General features: G+C 37.0%; 2 protein-coding genes across 5 annotated transcripts in view; one reads left to right on the top strand and one right to left on the bottom strand.

Annotated features, from left to right (window-relative positions):
- The window catches only part of RIDA (reactive intermediate imine deaminase A homolog), a 959,578-nt gene that overhangs the window by 135,081 nt on the left and 806,847 nt on the right, over window positions 1-17,650 (top strand). The window lies entirely within an intron of this gene.
- Window positions 1-17,650, bottom strand: part of VPS13B (vacuolar protein sorting 13 homolog B) — a 442,966-nt gene that overhangs the window by 27,541 nt on the left and 397,775 nt on the right. For all 4 annotated transcript variants that reach the window (XM_051610148.1, XM_051610150.1, XM_051610151.1 and 1 more), the window contains 11 exons: window positions 9,690-9,845; window positions 8,087-8,350; window positions 7,849-7,932; window positions 7,506-7,681; window positions 6,835-7,005; window positions 6,039-6,240; window positions 4,890-5,078; window positions 4,319-4,465; window positions 2,939-3,222; window positions 1,284-1,411; window positions 506-705 (listed from right to left, as the gene is read on the bottom strand). In XM_051610148.1, coding sequence (XP_051466108.1) covers window positions 506-705; window positions 1,284-1,411; window positions 2,939-3,222; window positions 4,319-4,465; window positions 4,890-5,078; window positions 6,039-6,240; window positions 6,835-7,005; window positions 7,506-7,681; window positions 7,849-7,932; window positions 8,087-8,350; window positions 9,690-9,845 — 2,001 coding nt within the window. The remainder of the gene's footprint in view (window positions 1-505; window positions 706-1,283; window positions 1,412-2,938; window positions 3,223-4,318; window positions 4,466-4,889; window positions 5,079-6,038; window positions 6,241-6,834; window positions 7,006-7,505; window positions 7,682-7,848; window positions 7,933-8,086; window positions 8,351-9,689; window positions 9,846-17,650) is intronic.

The following is a 17,650-nucleotide window of genomic DNA, read 5'->3' as shown; positions in this document are numbered from 1 at the left end:
TCAAAACAGGAGAAAAATAACACAAGGAAATAAAAGGGAGGTTTTGTTTTGTTTTAGAAAGTCATGCCTCGCTTCTGTGAAGACACCAAGGGAGAGCAACAGTGAAGATTCCTTGAAAATGTAAAGATAAAAATCCTGTGATAACTAAGTTACCAAACAGAAGGGTTTTCCTGGATCCTGGGTGATTCTTTGCTTATAGGGAGATAATTTTTCAGGATTGATTTTTCCAGGGAACAACCTGGAAAAATTTCTAAGTTGATAAAAGAAGTGAAAAAAATCAGTGCTAGAAAGCCTGTATTTTTTATTTAGCTGTTTTTAAAAACAGCCAGAGAAGAAGGTAATCTGTATCTTAAAATTTGCAAAGGAAAGAGAGCTCTCAAGACTTAGATAGAAAAACCCAAACCCAACAGAAAGGATATGCTTATTGCAGAGGAACAATATACTGTGCAGGTCAGGAAGACAACCACTTATGTTGTGAACTAGGAAATAGCTTATAACAATTTACTTGTGTTCCATAATTGTTGATGTCCACAAAATCACTCCACTCATTTACTGACTCATCAGTTGACATCACTTTTAGAAGAATGCTGGGCAACAAATCTTTTGTTTTGCAGTCTGGATAGCTGGAGACTTGATGGTAAAGTTCATGATGAACTGAACATTCAGCTGGAACCTTTCTACAATAAACTTCAAACTTTGGTGTATCTGAAATTTTATAAAATAGACAAGATTAGGGCTTTCTAAAACCTGTATTAAATGAAAACTCACCTATACTTACAAAAATGAGGACGTTTCTATCTAAAATATCACTAATATATAAACACTTTTCTATTGGTTGGAATTTTCTGTGTTTGGTTTCTTTTCTTTTTTATGCCATTAACATAAATAATCATTACATTAACATATTGTAACTGGAATTGTGGCAGTATGTTTTGTGTTGTATTTGCAAATCTGAGGAGGCTTAAATGTTCCATGGGACTGAACTGATGTCAACAAAGCTCCACTGCCTACTAGTTTCCTACAACCAAGTCACCTTGGCAGCTGGAACCAGGGAGACCCAAAAGCCTGGAGACATGTAAGTTCATACTCCTGACCTCACAATTTACTCCACTAGCTTCCAGGCTTCATTATCTTCCTGACTCCTTCACTTTGAGACAGACCTTTATGAGAGCATCAAGTTCTGGTAACCAAAACATGTACTGAACTTAACTTAGTAGTGGAGAGACAGTAAAATAATTTATACTACAACAGGGCACTGTTTCTAATTACTGCATACTACCTACCTTTTAAGTTCTCTTTTACAAGCAATGGAACAGAGCACCTATTGTGGATAATTATCCGAGGACTAGGATCTTCTGAAAGTGTTAGGTACGTCACGCCAAGATGGTCTTGATAAGTCAGAGCAATAGCTCTAAAACAGAAGCAGATATATTTGATTATGCATGTTTTGGATGAAATCTTTATGTATTATTACTCTAGACAACTAAAAACGTTCAAAACTAGCATCTGTTAGATTCTGTATGATCAAGTTCCAATTCCACAGATATTTATATACATTTAGGCAAGTACATATATCCACTGAGAATTATATTTAAACAAAGTAACACGTGGAAAAAGCATGAAAAACAACATTAGAAGAGAAATCCCTTCATAGACGCTACTTATGAGTTAAACTGAGCATGTGTGTTTGCAAGATGAGAGCCCTAGCCAGCAGAGATTTATATTAAATTAAAAACATGAGATTGTAGACCCAAATTTTCAACATAAATCTTTAAATTTTTCCTGAAGAATTTGCACACATACTTCTCTGATACACATGAAAGACATTTTTAACAAATACATACATTTGCAACTGACTGCTCCTCTGCAATTATCCATAATGCTATTGCCCTTTCAAATGTTAATGAAATAATCACTACATACATTTCTAAAATGAAAATAAACTAATTTAGTTCTACTCATTAGCTACATAAAATGTTTTCACACATAAACACAAATCCTTTTTTTTCTTGTGCAAATTTATTGGATATTTCTAGAAAACTTTACCACATGGTGAATTAAAAAATCTAAACTGTCTGAAAATTTGATTAGAAACATGAGATCCTCTATGCCTGTCTCAGAGTTAAAAGGAATCCTTCCCTTGTTTTTCACATTTAATTTTTTTTTTTGAGGTCTGTGTGAGAATCTTTTCTATCTACAGTGGTACCTCTTAGACTCTGCAAAAGAACTGTGTGAGGGTTTTAATGGTATCAAGTCCTACAGGGCAAGAGAAAGATCATATGGCTGGTAATATATACTGGTGTAGCTTCTCTAATTCCAGCAGATTGTTTCTTGTTTATACCAGCATATGCATGAATAGATTCAGATATCAGGTCTGAGAATTAAAGTTGAGCATCTGAGAAGTCATTTGACGGTTATTTTTAACTAGCTGGATGCATCTGTTTGCAACTGGAATGCACATTTGGGTATTTCAAGCTTTAAAATTTGGAAGCCTCTCCTTGTAGTCTCAAAAAAGATTAATCCCTTTTTTGCTTTTCCTGTTTATTCTCTTATTATTATCACTAAAATATATATTTACCTTTTAAAAACAAAACCTAAATGTTTGTTTCATATTACTTCACACTGTCCTTGAACTCTTAGATTGTTACCCACAAATTTAAAAAGAAGATAATCTCAAATATAAACTTTTCGTGCTCTTATTTTGTATGCATGTAAATATATAGCAGCCCCTACATTATAAAATTGTACAACATGGCCATAACATTAAACCATTTACAATAAAAGCATCAAAACCATCAAAAGATAACAATTTTTAAATTAAAGTAAGACCTGCCCTTCGCATATGGAGGGCATGTGTTACTCTGACTCTTACGGCTTGTTCCTAGCTGAAGCTTTACAGCAACGAGCAAAGTTCGTTATTCATAACCAGCTACAGTACCTGGTACAAAGTCCACTTTCACTACCAGCTCCTGTGGGCACCACTACGCTCTGCCTAGGGAACTCCTGTTTAATGACAGCTGGCAGGCTCCACAGGTCCCAGCTCCCCGCGCAGCCGCCGGGGCTGAAGCTCAGCGACACGCGCTTCTCGGGAAGAGGCGCTCCCGGAGCCATGGGAGCGGTGTCCGGCACCAGGTCCCAGCAGGGCACGGGGCTCAGCGTGGCACTGCCTGCTCTGCTGGCAGCACTGATGCTGAACACCGAGCTGTCCCATGAGCGGAAGCCCTGGAAAGAAAAAAGGTGGTGGTCGCACGGCGTGCCGGCTCCTAGCCGGCAGTTTATTCATGTTGATCTTGCACACAACAGCCTCAAGTAGCCAACTGACCACAACTAACGAGTGGTGGCACCGAGTCCATTGCATTAACAGTTATTTGGCCAAATTCTGTCTTCAGGTACACTTATGCAGTTAACTGAGCACAGCTGTCTACTGTGCACTCTCAGTTGTACAACATAACTGTACCAGAAGCCACAGCTACGTCACTGTAACAGAACTGTGAGAAGAAAATAAATTTATAGATATAAAAACTCAACATTCTTTCAGTTCCCTACCCTATAAAACTGCCACAAAATGTGTAATGCACAAACATAGACACCAGTGTGAAGAAAACTGATGCAGAAGGAAAACAACACAGAAATAGGGAACTTTAACAAATTTGTTTATCTGCCAGCTCCTCTAGCAAGTTTGACCCTGAGAAGTATTTCCAACATATTTTACTATAAATGTAATCTTCAATGAATATGTATAAATGCTTGATTAGAATACATTGACCACGCATACATTTTGGTTCCTGTAAGCTAGTCCTTAAATATCTCATGCAATTATTAGAAAACTGATATTCATGATTTGATGCAGTTCACTTAAATACATAAACTTTGGGCACGTCTCTAGTTCTGCAGCTTTGTTCAGATAACTGGAATCTTCCCAAAAGGATAACAAAAAGTTTTCAGCCTGCCAGGCCAATATACCTCTTTTACACGCAAACTCAGGAAAAATTCTGAGAACAATTTCAACAGCTACTACGGATTATGCTGCCTTTTTTACAGAAATGGCCATTAGTGCCTGAACAGATGGAGAACAGGCAGAACTAATTATGCAACGTGCAAGAATCTCCTGCTTTCCACAGATATCTGATCACAGTTAATTACTGGAGTTGGTTTTACCCAGGATTGTGTATTTTAAATTAAAATTATATAAAATACTTTATCATTATTATGTCTAAAGATTTTTTGTTCAAGCTTTGCTGCATGCAGTTGAGACCATCAAGTCTAAACACCCACATGCAGCAGATGACAAACATAAACAGTTTCCACAGTGTTTTACCTCTTCTTCTGAGTGGGGTTTGGAAACAGAAAGCTGTGGCCTGTAATAGATTTGATATGATGTATCATTGATTATTGTTGTCTTATCTTCTATCTGTAGAATTTGTATACCTTGTCGAACCATCGAAGAAATGCAGAATTGACACAGCTGTGAGATAATAAAAGCGATGATGAGGCCACACATGAAATCACAGAAGGTATTGAATTATCATGACACAACTGCCATTTTCTTTCTAACTGTGGAAATGCCATCTATATTCATGCACTTTTTAACTGGAGGAACATCACATATTTTTGAAGTTCGAGTTGTCAGTGTTTTCTAAACAAAACTGAGAATTCATTAATTCTTTTTCTAGGAGATACTGTATTACCTCAATCAGTTGGGCAGAATGTTTTTTGTGATCTAATTATTTAAATTATACTTCACACATTGTTTATACTCTTTGTGTTTTACCTGTATTAACATAACTAGGGAGGAGATTTCATGCTGCAATACATTAAATGGTTTTCATCTGCTATATGACCTTGGTTTTAAATTATAAAGTTACAAATAATGATAATTTTCTTCTAACCTTTTGATGGCCTGGAAAAGCACCAAGTCTTATTTCAGCTTCAACAAAACCTTCTTCGTCCAGTGTTACTACTTCCTCATTATCAGCATCCTTCCATTTGGGAGAAGTCACATTATGAACCAGTTTAATTGCCACTGATTTGTGCACAGTATTAGTGTTTGCCCAGTATATTCCAACCTGAAAAGCTTCCTGCAAGTGAAAAATCACCAGTTATCACTTGTTGACAATTAGACATGCTTCTGCTAGAGTTAAACATAGTTTCCAGTATCAAGTCAATCTTATTTCCTCCATTTTTCCCTCGGATACTTTCTAAGTGGTACAAGGATGGATGAAACCACAATGTGGACATGGGATTGATTCTCATGGTGGAATCAAGACTATACATGTTAACAGGCAGACCTTTTGCTTATTAACAGACATACATGGGGAAAAAAGAAAGATGGCAAAATAAACCACAAATACCAGATTGTCCAAATGGAATGGACCAGCTGCTGTGTCAAATTATTTAAATTCTTTCAAAAACAAAGAATATTGGGGTTGTAATAAAAAAGCATGTGCATGGCCAAGTTAAGGTATGTGAGAAGATTCATTACACAACACCCTGAACTCAGGAAGGCAGGCATACTTAAGAACCTTCCTTGTTTGCATATCACCCTATTTCATTATCAAACCTTTCTTGGTAGCATACGAGCTATGAAACAACTTAGCCTAAAACTCTCAAACCAAACATTCCTTCCAGGCTGTCAGCTTTGCTACTGTGTAGTCAACACACTTTCAAAGTGACAGGTTGGCAGTTTACTTGGGCTGCTACATTATGACCATGTTGTGGATTCATTGGCTGAACTGGGAGGAAGGAGAAAAGGTTGCTAAATCAGATGGCATGCAGGTTTTCTTCCTACAGTGTCTTACAGACAATTTTAAAATATGCATCTTAAAGACATGTTGTTCTTCAAACATTGCTATCAAGTTTGTTGTGCTACCCACTCGGTGGCTCACCAGCATGGCAAATTTCTGTTGCTATTTCTACTCTTCATCATATGACTAACAGACACAATGACTGGAAAGTGTGAATCATCTGGATTAATAACCATTCTTCAGAATCAGAATGTTTAGTGGAACTGTGTCTGTTAACATGAATGGCAAAGTTACCTCGAAGTTGGGAGGTATAATTACTTTCCCAGTAGGTACTTGAAGAACGATCTTCTCTCCTTCAAACAGCCAGAGGTCCCACTTGGACTGATTGATAAGCAAAGCCCAGGGCAGGAGTTCTATGAGTAGAGTTTTAACACATGGCTTCCACACTGACAGCTTTACCCGCATTGGGCTATCCCACTGGGAGAGTTGTTCATTGCTGTTCAAAACAAATAAACAAAAAGATTAGCTCAAAGGAATAATCAATTCAAGATTAAAAATGATAAGCCATTATTTTCAGAAATTTAAAAGGCTCTTCTGGTTTTGAAACAGAAAAACAATCTTCTCCTACCTTACCATTTTGGAACCTACTGAGATGCTGTCTGACAGATCTATCTACATATAGGCTATAAAGACAGAGTTTCTAACATATAAGCTCAATTAAAATTTTGTCAATTAAAGTAACACCTTAACATAATCACATTTTTTTCCCAGCAACTCCCCCTACAGCAACTCCCTGTTTCTGGAGCAAAACAACTACTAAATAAACAACAGCCCGTAGAGTTGCAGTAAAGAAGATGTATTCACAAAAAAATTGTTCCACATTTTTAATCCTTGCTGATGGAATCTTCTCAGTGTAATCAAGGGCTGAGCTCAATTATTTCCCACCTGCAACAGATTCTGCAGCTTACATACAGGAATCATGCAATTACTGAAAACATACCCCATGTTGATCACATACAGTGTTCTTGAACATGATTTCAGTTTATTTGAAAAGGCAAGGCATCAACCATGAAGTTTAGCAAAGAATTACCTGTCTGAATCCTTCCTGTTATACGGCCATGGAGGCTGGGGAGGAACAGCAGTGCCATAGAACTCGGACAGTATTTGGTTGACGTTGCCACCAGGATGGGATTTAGTTGCTATCTGTTTAATTAGTGTGGTGGAGATGGGTACTGCACACTCTGATGGATCATCTTCCTCCCTGTCATTGAAAACAGATTCAGTCACTTACACAGTAAGATCAAGCATTAGTAGCACAAACAATTCCCTTAATGAAGCTTTCCAAGCGTATTCTGCAGGAGAAACACTCTCAAGGTAATCGTGGATGAATCAAGTTACTATGTCTAATAAGTTCCCCAGCATCGCCTCAAATTTATTATGACATTCTAATGACCTTTGTGTCTGAGATCCTAGACATTCTGCAGCATTCTCAAAAAACGTTTCAAGATCATTTAGGAATTGATTTTCCAAAAGACAAAAATGTGAACTGCTTAAGCAAAAAAATGCCATAGTGCTCAGGATAGTTATACCAAATTTAGTATTTGCTATCAGGAAATTTCCTTCCAGGCCACATATGCTTGTTCTGTTGTATCTCCTCTGCATATGCCACACTCTTTGAAAAAATGCACCAGAAGTTATACTGTATATGATATCTTCTTTTCCATACAAATGAACCATTTTCAAGGAAAGTGAGTATTTTACCTGGCTTGAAAGGTCAGGTGGTGCGTAAGATCAGGTTCTATATTTTGCAGTGCTTTCTCCTGTCCTTTCCCTGGAATCGCTTGTGTTTCATTCAGTCCCAGACTTCTTTTCTCTAAATGTATGATAATTGGGTCTGGAAGATGGCTCCTTACAACGAAAAGAGGGCTGAAAACAATCTACAAAAAGACAAGAATATACCAATTTAAGGCTAAGTTTATTCCAGTATTACAACTGTTAAAATATACTATTAATAAATCTTTAAAGTGGGTTATTCTACCCTTAATTTATTATATGACATGTAAGGCATAAATATTTAGATTTCAGAGACATGAAATGTACTTACTAATCGTTGCTGCACATGAGAGTTGGGCTCTAAAGTCAAAATTGTGCACCACACATATGTAATTGAACTCTTTGAAGATGGCACCTGTATGCAGAGAGATCAGCAGCATTACACTAAAATTAATTCAGGATGGTAATGTTCAAACATTTCATCATATCAAGTAAAACTCAAAGCCAAAGTTCCCAGTTCTCTCAGAAATTTTTAATGTTACATTCCATATGCCTGTTTCTAGTCATACCTGAATGACAGTGCTGTGTTCCGTGTGTTTACAACTTAAACATACATCTTGGGACCAGTCTTCATCTCCTGTAGCTTTCACACTCAGCTCAGTGAGCTCATCGTTTTCCAGGACATATGAAGGCAACTTCTGCTTGGCTGCAAGGCAGTTGATGTGTTCTTTAACAACAGCCTGTCCATCCTGATTAATGTAATGCTGAACCACTTTCAGTTCAATACTTTCAGGAAGGTAACTACAGACTGTCTGTCTTCCACAGATTAAGATCTAAAACACACAAAAATATGCAGCTCATATATAAGCAATTGTGAAAAAGAAAGGTAAAAATTGAATTATTGAGTAAAAACTTGTACAAGAATAATCTCCCCATTTTATGTTTTCCCAAGCACTGCTGTAGGCAGTGAGTGGCAAAGCATTATTTTTACTGGCCAAATGTATATGAAATTTCATAGAAACCTAGGCACTAAACTGCTTTAAATATTGTTAAGGCAGTATCCAGGCTTGAAAGAAACATGTAATGTATCCACTTCCATTCCCACTGAATTAAGCAGTACTGCCCACGGCTTACACAGCTCTGGATTTTATGAGTACTGTGATGATCTCTGAATGCTGAGCCCTTTCTGAGCAGTCACAGTGATGCACTTCAGCAGAAAGGTTTCTACTAACACCTCACACTCCCATCAGAATCCAGTGACCCAGAGCTTTCAGTATGTTTGCTGTTTTAAAGTTTATAATTGCATTAAATGGCTGTACCACCTTTATGTACTTAAGTGCACTCATCCAGAAAAGACCAAATTAGACTCAGAGTTCTTGCTGTCCATCATACATGAATTATGTATCATAGAACAAATATCTGTTTTTTTTTTCTAAGCTAAATGAAGGAACAGCATGCCATGTGTATCCCTGCTACAACCATCCTCATTTGCTTTTCATTAATAAGGGTGCACACCATAGTTGCAACCTACCAAGTAAAATCTCAGCAGGGCTTTCAGTGATGCCAGGCACTGTTCTTGTAGGATCAGCTGCACTTCTGTTGTGCAACATAAGGCGCTCTGCCATATCCATGAGCTGAACATGCTATGTCCACCACATGCTCTGGCTTCTGCCAACACAGGCGGAATGACTGCAGTGTTATTAACTGATTTCTTTGCAAAGATAATATGTGAAAAATTACTGCACAGCAGCCCATTTTCAAATGTTAATTTGATCATTACTTTATTCTCTTATAACAATACAAACGTCTGAATTACAACCCATAATCAGATATTAACAGTTTCTAAAAAAATACATCAATTCTGCTTCTCAAGGGCTCAAAACATGTAAGAGATTGTGTAATTTAGCTTTGTCGGAACTTACAAAAAATGCAAAGGGATGTTTATTGGAACATGCAAAATCTGTGGTGGTAACTGAGCTTTTAAAAGCTAAGATCCATTCCAAAGTGAAGAAATGAGTTGTAAAAACTCCTCAAAATGCCCCCAGAAGAGTGTTATGCTTGTTTTTTTTCTGATTCCAGTAGGAGAGAATAAATAATAAGGTGATTAACTCGTGAATAGATAAAAATTTAAATTACTCACATAATTTTTTCCAAACTGGATAAAATACTCACTTGCTTTTGCACTCCATTGAGCTGCTGAACTTTGATAATAAGTGATGCTGTCCGGCCCTTGTACTGAATGGTTCGAATAAAAGTTCCTGTATTGTCCACACTGAACGGTTCAGACCACCGCCAGTTTCCCCAGCCTTCAATACAGATGTGTAACAGCTGGAAAGAAAGCAATTACTCCTTCAATACATAACTGGGAATAAAAAAGTGCCTTGCAGTAGGATAGGAATTCCCATGGATAGAGAAATATTCTTGGTTTTAAAACTCGTCACTGCTAAGCAAGCTAGTTCTCTGAATGTGATTTCAGCCACTCTTTCTGTGATTTCAGATAGAAAGCTAAGAATCACCAGTACTGTAGGGTGGCTCTGCATCATGCATTTCTATAAATTACCTGCTTTAACAGTGTATTTAGTATGGTAAAAATCCAGCACACAACTGTTGGGGAAAAAAAGGCACATAGACCAGAGAGCCTAAAAAAGGAAATCTGAGATTTTCTTTACTACCCTTGAAATTGTTCTAGAAATCCACCCTCTTTAACACCAGCAAGGTGATACAGAATGCAGGTCCAGGCCAGACTTTTGCCTTCAGACTAAAACAGAAAATTACAAATACCCTTGCCCTCAAAATAAAGAAGGATGCAGATCTATTTGTTTGTATGCTTATATAGCTCACATACATGTGTGTGTTAAATACAGAACTTTGTATATTACTGAGAGATGGGAAACATTTCATTTCTTACACAAATGTGGTGGCAAGTTCAAGCTTGACTGCATGAGAAGAAATTTAACTGCATAATTATACTCCCTGTGTGATTTATTCCGGAAAAGGAGTGGCTTTTTTCCAGTTTAACTTAAATCACTTCCAGAGCAATATAGTCTTTCATCATTTGAAGAGCCTTTCATCCATTTACCCACCATACGCACTTACCTCTATCCCATGGAGATTCTTTAAGCCAGAGTAGTGAAAATTGGTACAGTTCCATGTAGGTCAATGAAGTTACATAAATTTACGCCAGCTGAAAATCTGGCTATTTAGCTCTGTATAGATCTTTTGTGGCTGTGCAAACTTAAGAATGTGAGTTATATATATGGGATCAAAGCAGTAAGCATTCTGGGTAAAATTTATTCTTTGCAGAGGGCCAGCACAGAGCCTAAGCATCACTTAAGTCCTTTAAAACAGTTATATAAAGGCCTTGTGGGAATTCTCTGTTGAGGGTTGAATTTCACTCTGATTTTGGACATCTGTCATTAATTAATTTAAGTAATTGAGAACAGGATCAGGCCCAAAATGCGATTATTTACACAAGCAAAAATTGCAACTTGTAAATATTATGTTCTCCTGATACTTGTTTCCAAAAAGGGATAGCACTGGCCATAGATCTGGCCAGTTGGACTTAGAGAATGGCTGGATGATGGGGTTTTTTCATTGTTTTAAGGAACAACCGCAGCAACAACTTTCAAAGATACTACAACTCAGTAGCCTGTTTGCAATTTGTGGTATCCTCAGCACAAGTTACACACAGAACAATAACATCCATTCAGTGGGTGGCTTTTGAATTTGCAAGAGTGATGACTGTTGCATTCAGATTCAAATTAATTTTATGCTGGAAGTACAAAAGCTAATATGTGCCAGTGTGCAGATGGGCATGCATCTGGATGCACACAAGCGTGGGCACAGCTTTGTATTCCAGAATACATTGAGGAAAGCTGTGCACTAGGACACTCAAACTCATAAACAAACACGTCGCTTTGATTCTTAAGTGTTAGCTACAGAAAAGGAAAAACAAAACACACAAAAAAGTACAACTGCAGTGGCTGGAATTGGTTCAGTTTCTTACAGAGGCAGCTGGGAATAAATCTCATCACGTATGAAAACTAGGAGAAACAAGAAAACTGTTTACTTTGGAGAGACTGGTAGCTGGAAATGACAGCCAAATAATGAGAAAAGGTATTAAATGGTCAGTCTCAGCTAGAAGGCATACAAAATAGGGTGCACTCCAAAGACAGATGTCATATAAATGCCATAATTGATGATTAGTAATTGTATGTAGCTCCAACATTAGGATGTTTCCCACCCTGTATAAACAGCTTTGCTCACAAGTTGAACGTTCCCAAGAAACATGCTGTCAGCTTTCCCTGAGCAGTCATTAGCTTCCAAATGCTGCCTTACTAACTTTTTTTGTAGCACAATGATTAGTCTGCATTTAACTTCATAGTTCAGAAAGAAAAATAAAAAAAGAGCTATTCTCCTATATTGGCAATTTCTTATTTTTTAAACATACAATTTGCATACCGGTAAATGCTACATACAGAGGGAACAGCCTTTGTAAGTTTTTTTGAAAATATCTAATATATTTTTAATAATGACAGAACAATAGAAAAATTGGGTACTGTGTAAGTTTACTTTTGAGCCAAGAAACTGCATTCTGTGAAAACTGAAAGGGAACTCTGGGTGAATCAATCATTTAAATGTGAGATTTCTGGAAAGCGACATTAAGAGATACAGAGATATATGGCAGGAAATAACAATTGAAGTAATTTTATAAAATTAAGTAATCAGGTGTTAACATCATTTCAGCAGAATACGTCATCATTGATGGCATTAGATACTCAACAAGGCAGAGCTCTACTGCTGTAACATTGACCTAATACTACAGATTCATGGTAATTGCCATGTAACTTTCACTCATCAAGTTTTAAGTAAATTGTAAGTATTATTAGACACTGCTCTAAAAAGTTCAACAAGTATAGCTAAGTATGATACACATATTGGGAGAAAAGTCATTGCAAAAAGGTACAAAACATATTCCATGGACTTAAAAAGTATTCTGACAAAATAATCCAGTGGTAAGTGGCAATTTGTAGTTTAGAGAACACAGACTAACTATTGTATGTGTGAAGATAGATGCTCATCTATATAACCATCTGATTTCTGCATTTTCTGTTAGGGAAACATATCAACAGGTAACAGAATTTTTTAATTTGACTAGACTTTGCTGGGGTTTGGGTTTGTAACTCAGACATGATGGATTTCTGTTTCGTGAGGGAAAGAAATTGCCATCAGGGAGGCAGACTAAGATGCAGCTGCTTGTCCTGGAGTGAATGGCTAGAAAAGCTGTAATCTTTATCACATCTCTTCACAGAATGTTTCTATGCACTCCTCAAAATTTCCTTAGGTTTTCAGCTAGATGTGTGAGTGAAGGATAAGATCTGAGTAAATAAAGCTAAGTGTCATATGACAAGGCATGAAGACTAAAATGAGGGATTAAAAATGAGACTAGGAATGGAGCCTGTCCAGAAAGGGCAGCATTTTCCAGCTGTATAAGTAATTTAAAGCTTGTGCCCTCAAAATGCTTAGTGATGTAAACTGATTTCTCCTTTGCTTGTAGATCTACCAATGTTAATTTGGTTTCACTGTAGTTAGATTATATCTGTCTTCTAAGTGAAACTAGAAAATTCTTCTTTGGGAAGAATAACGATTAGTGCTCTCAACTCTGAGAGACTGGGAGGAATCAACTGAGGATCTAGTTAAGGGTGTGGAAGCAGTAGGTTATTTTAAAAGATATGAGACAATAAAAATCTGTGATAATGTAGCAGCACAGAGGAAATGGGGATCTGGAGATGGGAGCTGAATGCTAAGACTTGAAGCTAAAGAGATTTTTAATTGAAAAATTGAAGAAGGATGATTGGTATTTTTGGGTTGTGTTTTCAGGATACATGGTGGCCCTTGGCCAGGATTAGGACTTAGAACAATAAAACCAGTTAGTATTTGGGAAAACAGTGAATGGAAAGTTCATTCTGCACATTGTCAGCTGCAGCAGCCACCAAACCAGTTAGAATTTCAGTTTGGCTTTATTTTCACATGGGACCTTGGAGATGTGGCCAGTCCTGTGCCATCAGCCCTCATAAGACAGAAGGCTGGTACGGAGCATGGGAGAATGCAATTTCCAACACCCCCATGCTGGCTAGTAGAAAAAAGGTCACACTTGGCAGATAAACTCTGACTATAAGGGGCTCCTGGAGGTGCTGTGAGCCTCAGTACAACCTGCAAAGCAGGCCTGAACCTCGCAGGTACAAACTAGCTTTACAAACTGTGGAAGAGAAGAATCTTTTAGGTAAGGAACAGTAACCAAATTATGAGGGTTCACATGATTAATGGATAACATCAATCCTTATCTGCCCCAGATACTATTTAGGAAGTGAATTACATATAATATAGTATAACAATTAATTTCAAATGCAAGACCCTAAAAGAAAGCAATAATACATTTCTCATTACTTGAACAGTATAAAATAACATGATTTTTTTTCCTTTTTTTCTTTTTTTTTTTTCACCTGATGTTGCTTTGTAAATGAGCTGGAGAGGACTATGTCAAGTACCAAAGGTTGTGCAGAGAATCTGTAACGTTCTTAAACAATAAATAGGCAAGTATCCTAATAATAGTTGATATATAAGTCCCAGTTTCTAAATTTGAACCCACAGAGTACTGCATATAATCTTACACTTTATAACCCAATACCTGAAAGAATGGAAATTGGAAATAAAGAAGAACGAATTATGCTTCTGCTGGAGATGCAACATAAGCTAAAATTTGGCTCCAGCCTTTTTTTTTTTTTTTTTAGGAGAACAGGGAGGACGTTCTTAAAGCTATTTCCAAATCTATAACTGCCTTTAAACATATTTCTGAAGTTGTAACAGTAGTTGTGCTTTGCACGCATGCTATTGAAAATAAGAGAAGAAAAACTTTAAATGGGTTCCAATTAAGGTATTACTATAATACTAACCACTACTACTCTCTGCTCAGGAATTTTAAGTGTATATTCAGAAGAACAGAAAAGTAAATGACAGACATATTTTCCCTCAAGTTCTATATAAGTAGCAATAAAGTGGCACAGAGATGTTTCAGGCTTATTTACCTACTTCGATAAGAAAAACATCTATTTTTTTTCTAATCAGTAACTTGGTCACATTCTTGTTGGAGTTATTGCCCAAATCAACATAGGAACTGACTTTTACCCACTACACCTGCTTCTTCAAGTTAAGGATGGTGAAAAGTGAAAATGGGCAGTTATCTTAAGTCTGGGGTAATACTCTGGAGGAAAGGTTTGGGAGCTCCTACTTCAAATGCAGAATTTCCCTTTGCAACATTATGTTTTGCATAGAAAGCTAATTGACAAATTTGGAGACATTATTCTTTGCTTCTTCAGAGGACTCTGCAGAAGTTTGAGCATGGGGAAAATAAGTAGTAATCACTAGCATGTTATGAAAGATTTTTGCTATTTATCAGCAAGCAAACAACCTCTGCAGAACGCATTCAGGGAATTCTCACATTTTACGTTTTGCGTGATCCCTAGTGGGACCCTCTGACTGCCTACTGTCTTGCAAGACAGAATTCCTTAACTCTGAGAAAATTGCTAAGAAGATCTCATCTCTTCTAACTTCTGTGTTTCACTCTATGTATCATATGCTCCAGTTCTCCTAAAAAACACAGCTGTCTTGGAGACAAACATGACTTTTGACATAACGGGGGCCCATCCCACAAACCAACTTGAAGATCAAGATAAGGAGAGCTGACTGGATCCAGTAATAATGCAGGAACCAGTGCTGTCTGTAGAGCACAGGAGTGATGTAGCTTCTCTTCCCTTTTAGTGATATCTAACAGACCTCTAACTTTCATGAAAATCTGCAAAAGCAGCTCATGAGGTCTGGCAACTTTTGCTAGAACTGCTTAAAAAAGCCTCAAATAAAATCAGTTTTGGACTTACCCCAACTCTGAAAGGGACTATATGCTTGAGGGTGTCTTACCCCTAAGGAAGGTCAAAACCTCATGAAATCTGAGGAAAATATGGGGGCTGGAGCAGAGTAGAAGAGCAAGCACCGGACCTCAGGCTTATTACTGAAATATTAGCCAAACTAGCGAGACTTGCAGGAATCAGAGTGAAAGTTAAAAGGAAAGGTTAGGTTCCCTGAAATGTAGAAGATCCGGGCTGGGAAAAAATGAAGGAAGGAAGGAGCTTTAAGTTAAGCCTAACAGTTGAAGGGACACTATCAATAGCTGATAAATCCAAATCCTTGCTGTGCTATAGCTGTTTTCCTAACACGAAAAAGTTGAACAATTTTTAGTTATAGCCTATAGCAACTTCATTAATATTAAAATAAATTCTGAATGTAAATAAAGCATTATATAAATATCTGCTGCTGCAAAATAGAGTTATGTTAGGTATTTGTATTTAATTGTGGTAAACAATTAAAATGGGCAATTACTACATCTCTCACTATGCTTAATTAGCAAAAGAAAAATGGACAATTTTACTGATGTGAATGTGAAAGAAATACAATCCTTTTGAAACTATTTATTTTTATTTAACTGAACTGCCTTGCCATACTAAAAAAACATTTTGCAGAGGTTAAATAAAGTATTTCATGGCAACCGCTGCTTCTTAGTGCCTGTGTAACAAGAAACATGAGACAGCCAAAGTTGTGCAAGTTGGTTTTCTTTCCCAGTAAGAGAATGTGGTATCTAAGACCTTGTCCTAACTCATTTTATCCCCAAGAGTAAGTCAAGTAAGTCAAGTATGAACTAATGCCTGGAGGGAAGTCCCTGACTCCAGAAGTATGGATTATTTCACATTTATCTTACAATCTGCTCTCAGAGTTCTTAAAATTCACTAACTTGGCAAGTTGGGAATTATCATGAGAAATGAAATAATTTCATAACTATGAAGTCATCTAGCATTCCATGAATATGACACTTGGAGGGTTTGTCCATGCTTGGGCATTATTCTGACCTTTGGATAATAAACTGTTAGATAGTTTTGCATGGAAATAATTAGAAAAGTGCCATAGCATAACAGGGACAACCTGATGTCTTAATTGAGTCGTCATTTTCATTTCAAGGATTTGTATTAATCATTGAAAAAATTTACACGACAACATTTGTAATGATATTTAAACAAACTTATTTCATACGATCTAAACTGACAGAAGATTTTGTTGTTTAGATTAACAGCTTTTCTGAAGTAATTTGTATTGAACATTAATCAAATGAACAAGGCTGGCTTATAGATGGATGCCAAGATTGTCCAACAGTTGTAAAGAAAATTCGCTTCTCTCTCAACTGTGTGTGGAAAGGCTGTCCCTACACAGTGAAATTTACCTCTCTAAACTTTCCAGAAAGAGATGACTATTGAAGAATGCTAAAAGAGCAGAAATATTATTGAAATCATTCCAAGGGGTAGGACAAGGGAGCTATAGCCCCCCTACTAAACTAGCCTGCTGGCAAGCAATGGGGTTGAGTCAGGAGGAGTGAGCTGTTAGCTTTGCCATCTCTTGGGACATGAGAATCCAACATGACACTCCTCACTGTTTATCAGCCCAATTCTTCAGTGAATCTGAATCTAATGAGAGTAAAACAGAGTGGGGAAACCCTTTGACATCACCAGTTTTCAAAATGCATCTGAAGTTCCTACGGTCACCTCACCCATTCCCTAATCTGATTTTTTTTCTTTTTGCTGTAATTCTTCACTGTTCATCCTGCACTTTTATTTTGTGCTGTTTAGGTCTATGACTGAGAGGATAAGCTAAAAATCAATGTTTTAATATTTAAGTTCTCCAGGCTAATGCCATATGTTGTGCTGGCTGTCTTTAGCAGCTTGGCTGCAACTGACAGAAAGTATCAGTAACAAGCTGTAATTTTAAACTCTTTTGCTTTTCACTTTGCTTGAGATATTCCTCATTTTCAAAACTCTTTCTAGCTTGCACCATTACACCACTATTATTAGAAAGACACATAACCAGAATTACACCTTCAGTAGAAAGGTCAAAAAGAGGATTTTCCCAACTGAATAATTTTACAGAATAACCAGAAAATGGGTAAGAAAAGCTGTTAAGCGGAAAGCCTTAGTTAGCTCTGGTTTTCTTTATCATTGCTTTAAACATTCCCTTCTTCTTCCATGTGTTTATGA

Source organism: Apus apus, chromosome 2 (assembly GCF_020740795.1).
Source record: "Apus apus isolate bApuApu2 chromosome 2, bApuApu2.pri.cur, whole genome shotgun sequence".
In the NCBI taxonomy this organism is placed as follows: domain Eukaryota; kingdom Metazoa; phylum Chordata; class Aves; order Apodiformes; family Apodidae; genus Apus; species Apus apus.
This window is presented reverse-complemented; position numbering and strand designations above follow the sequence as displayed.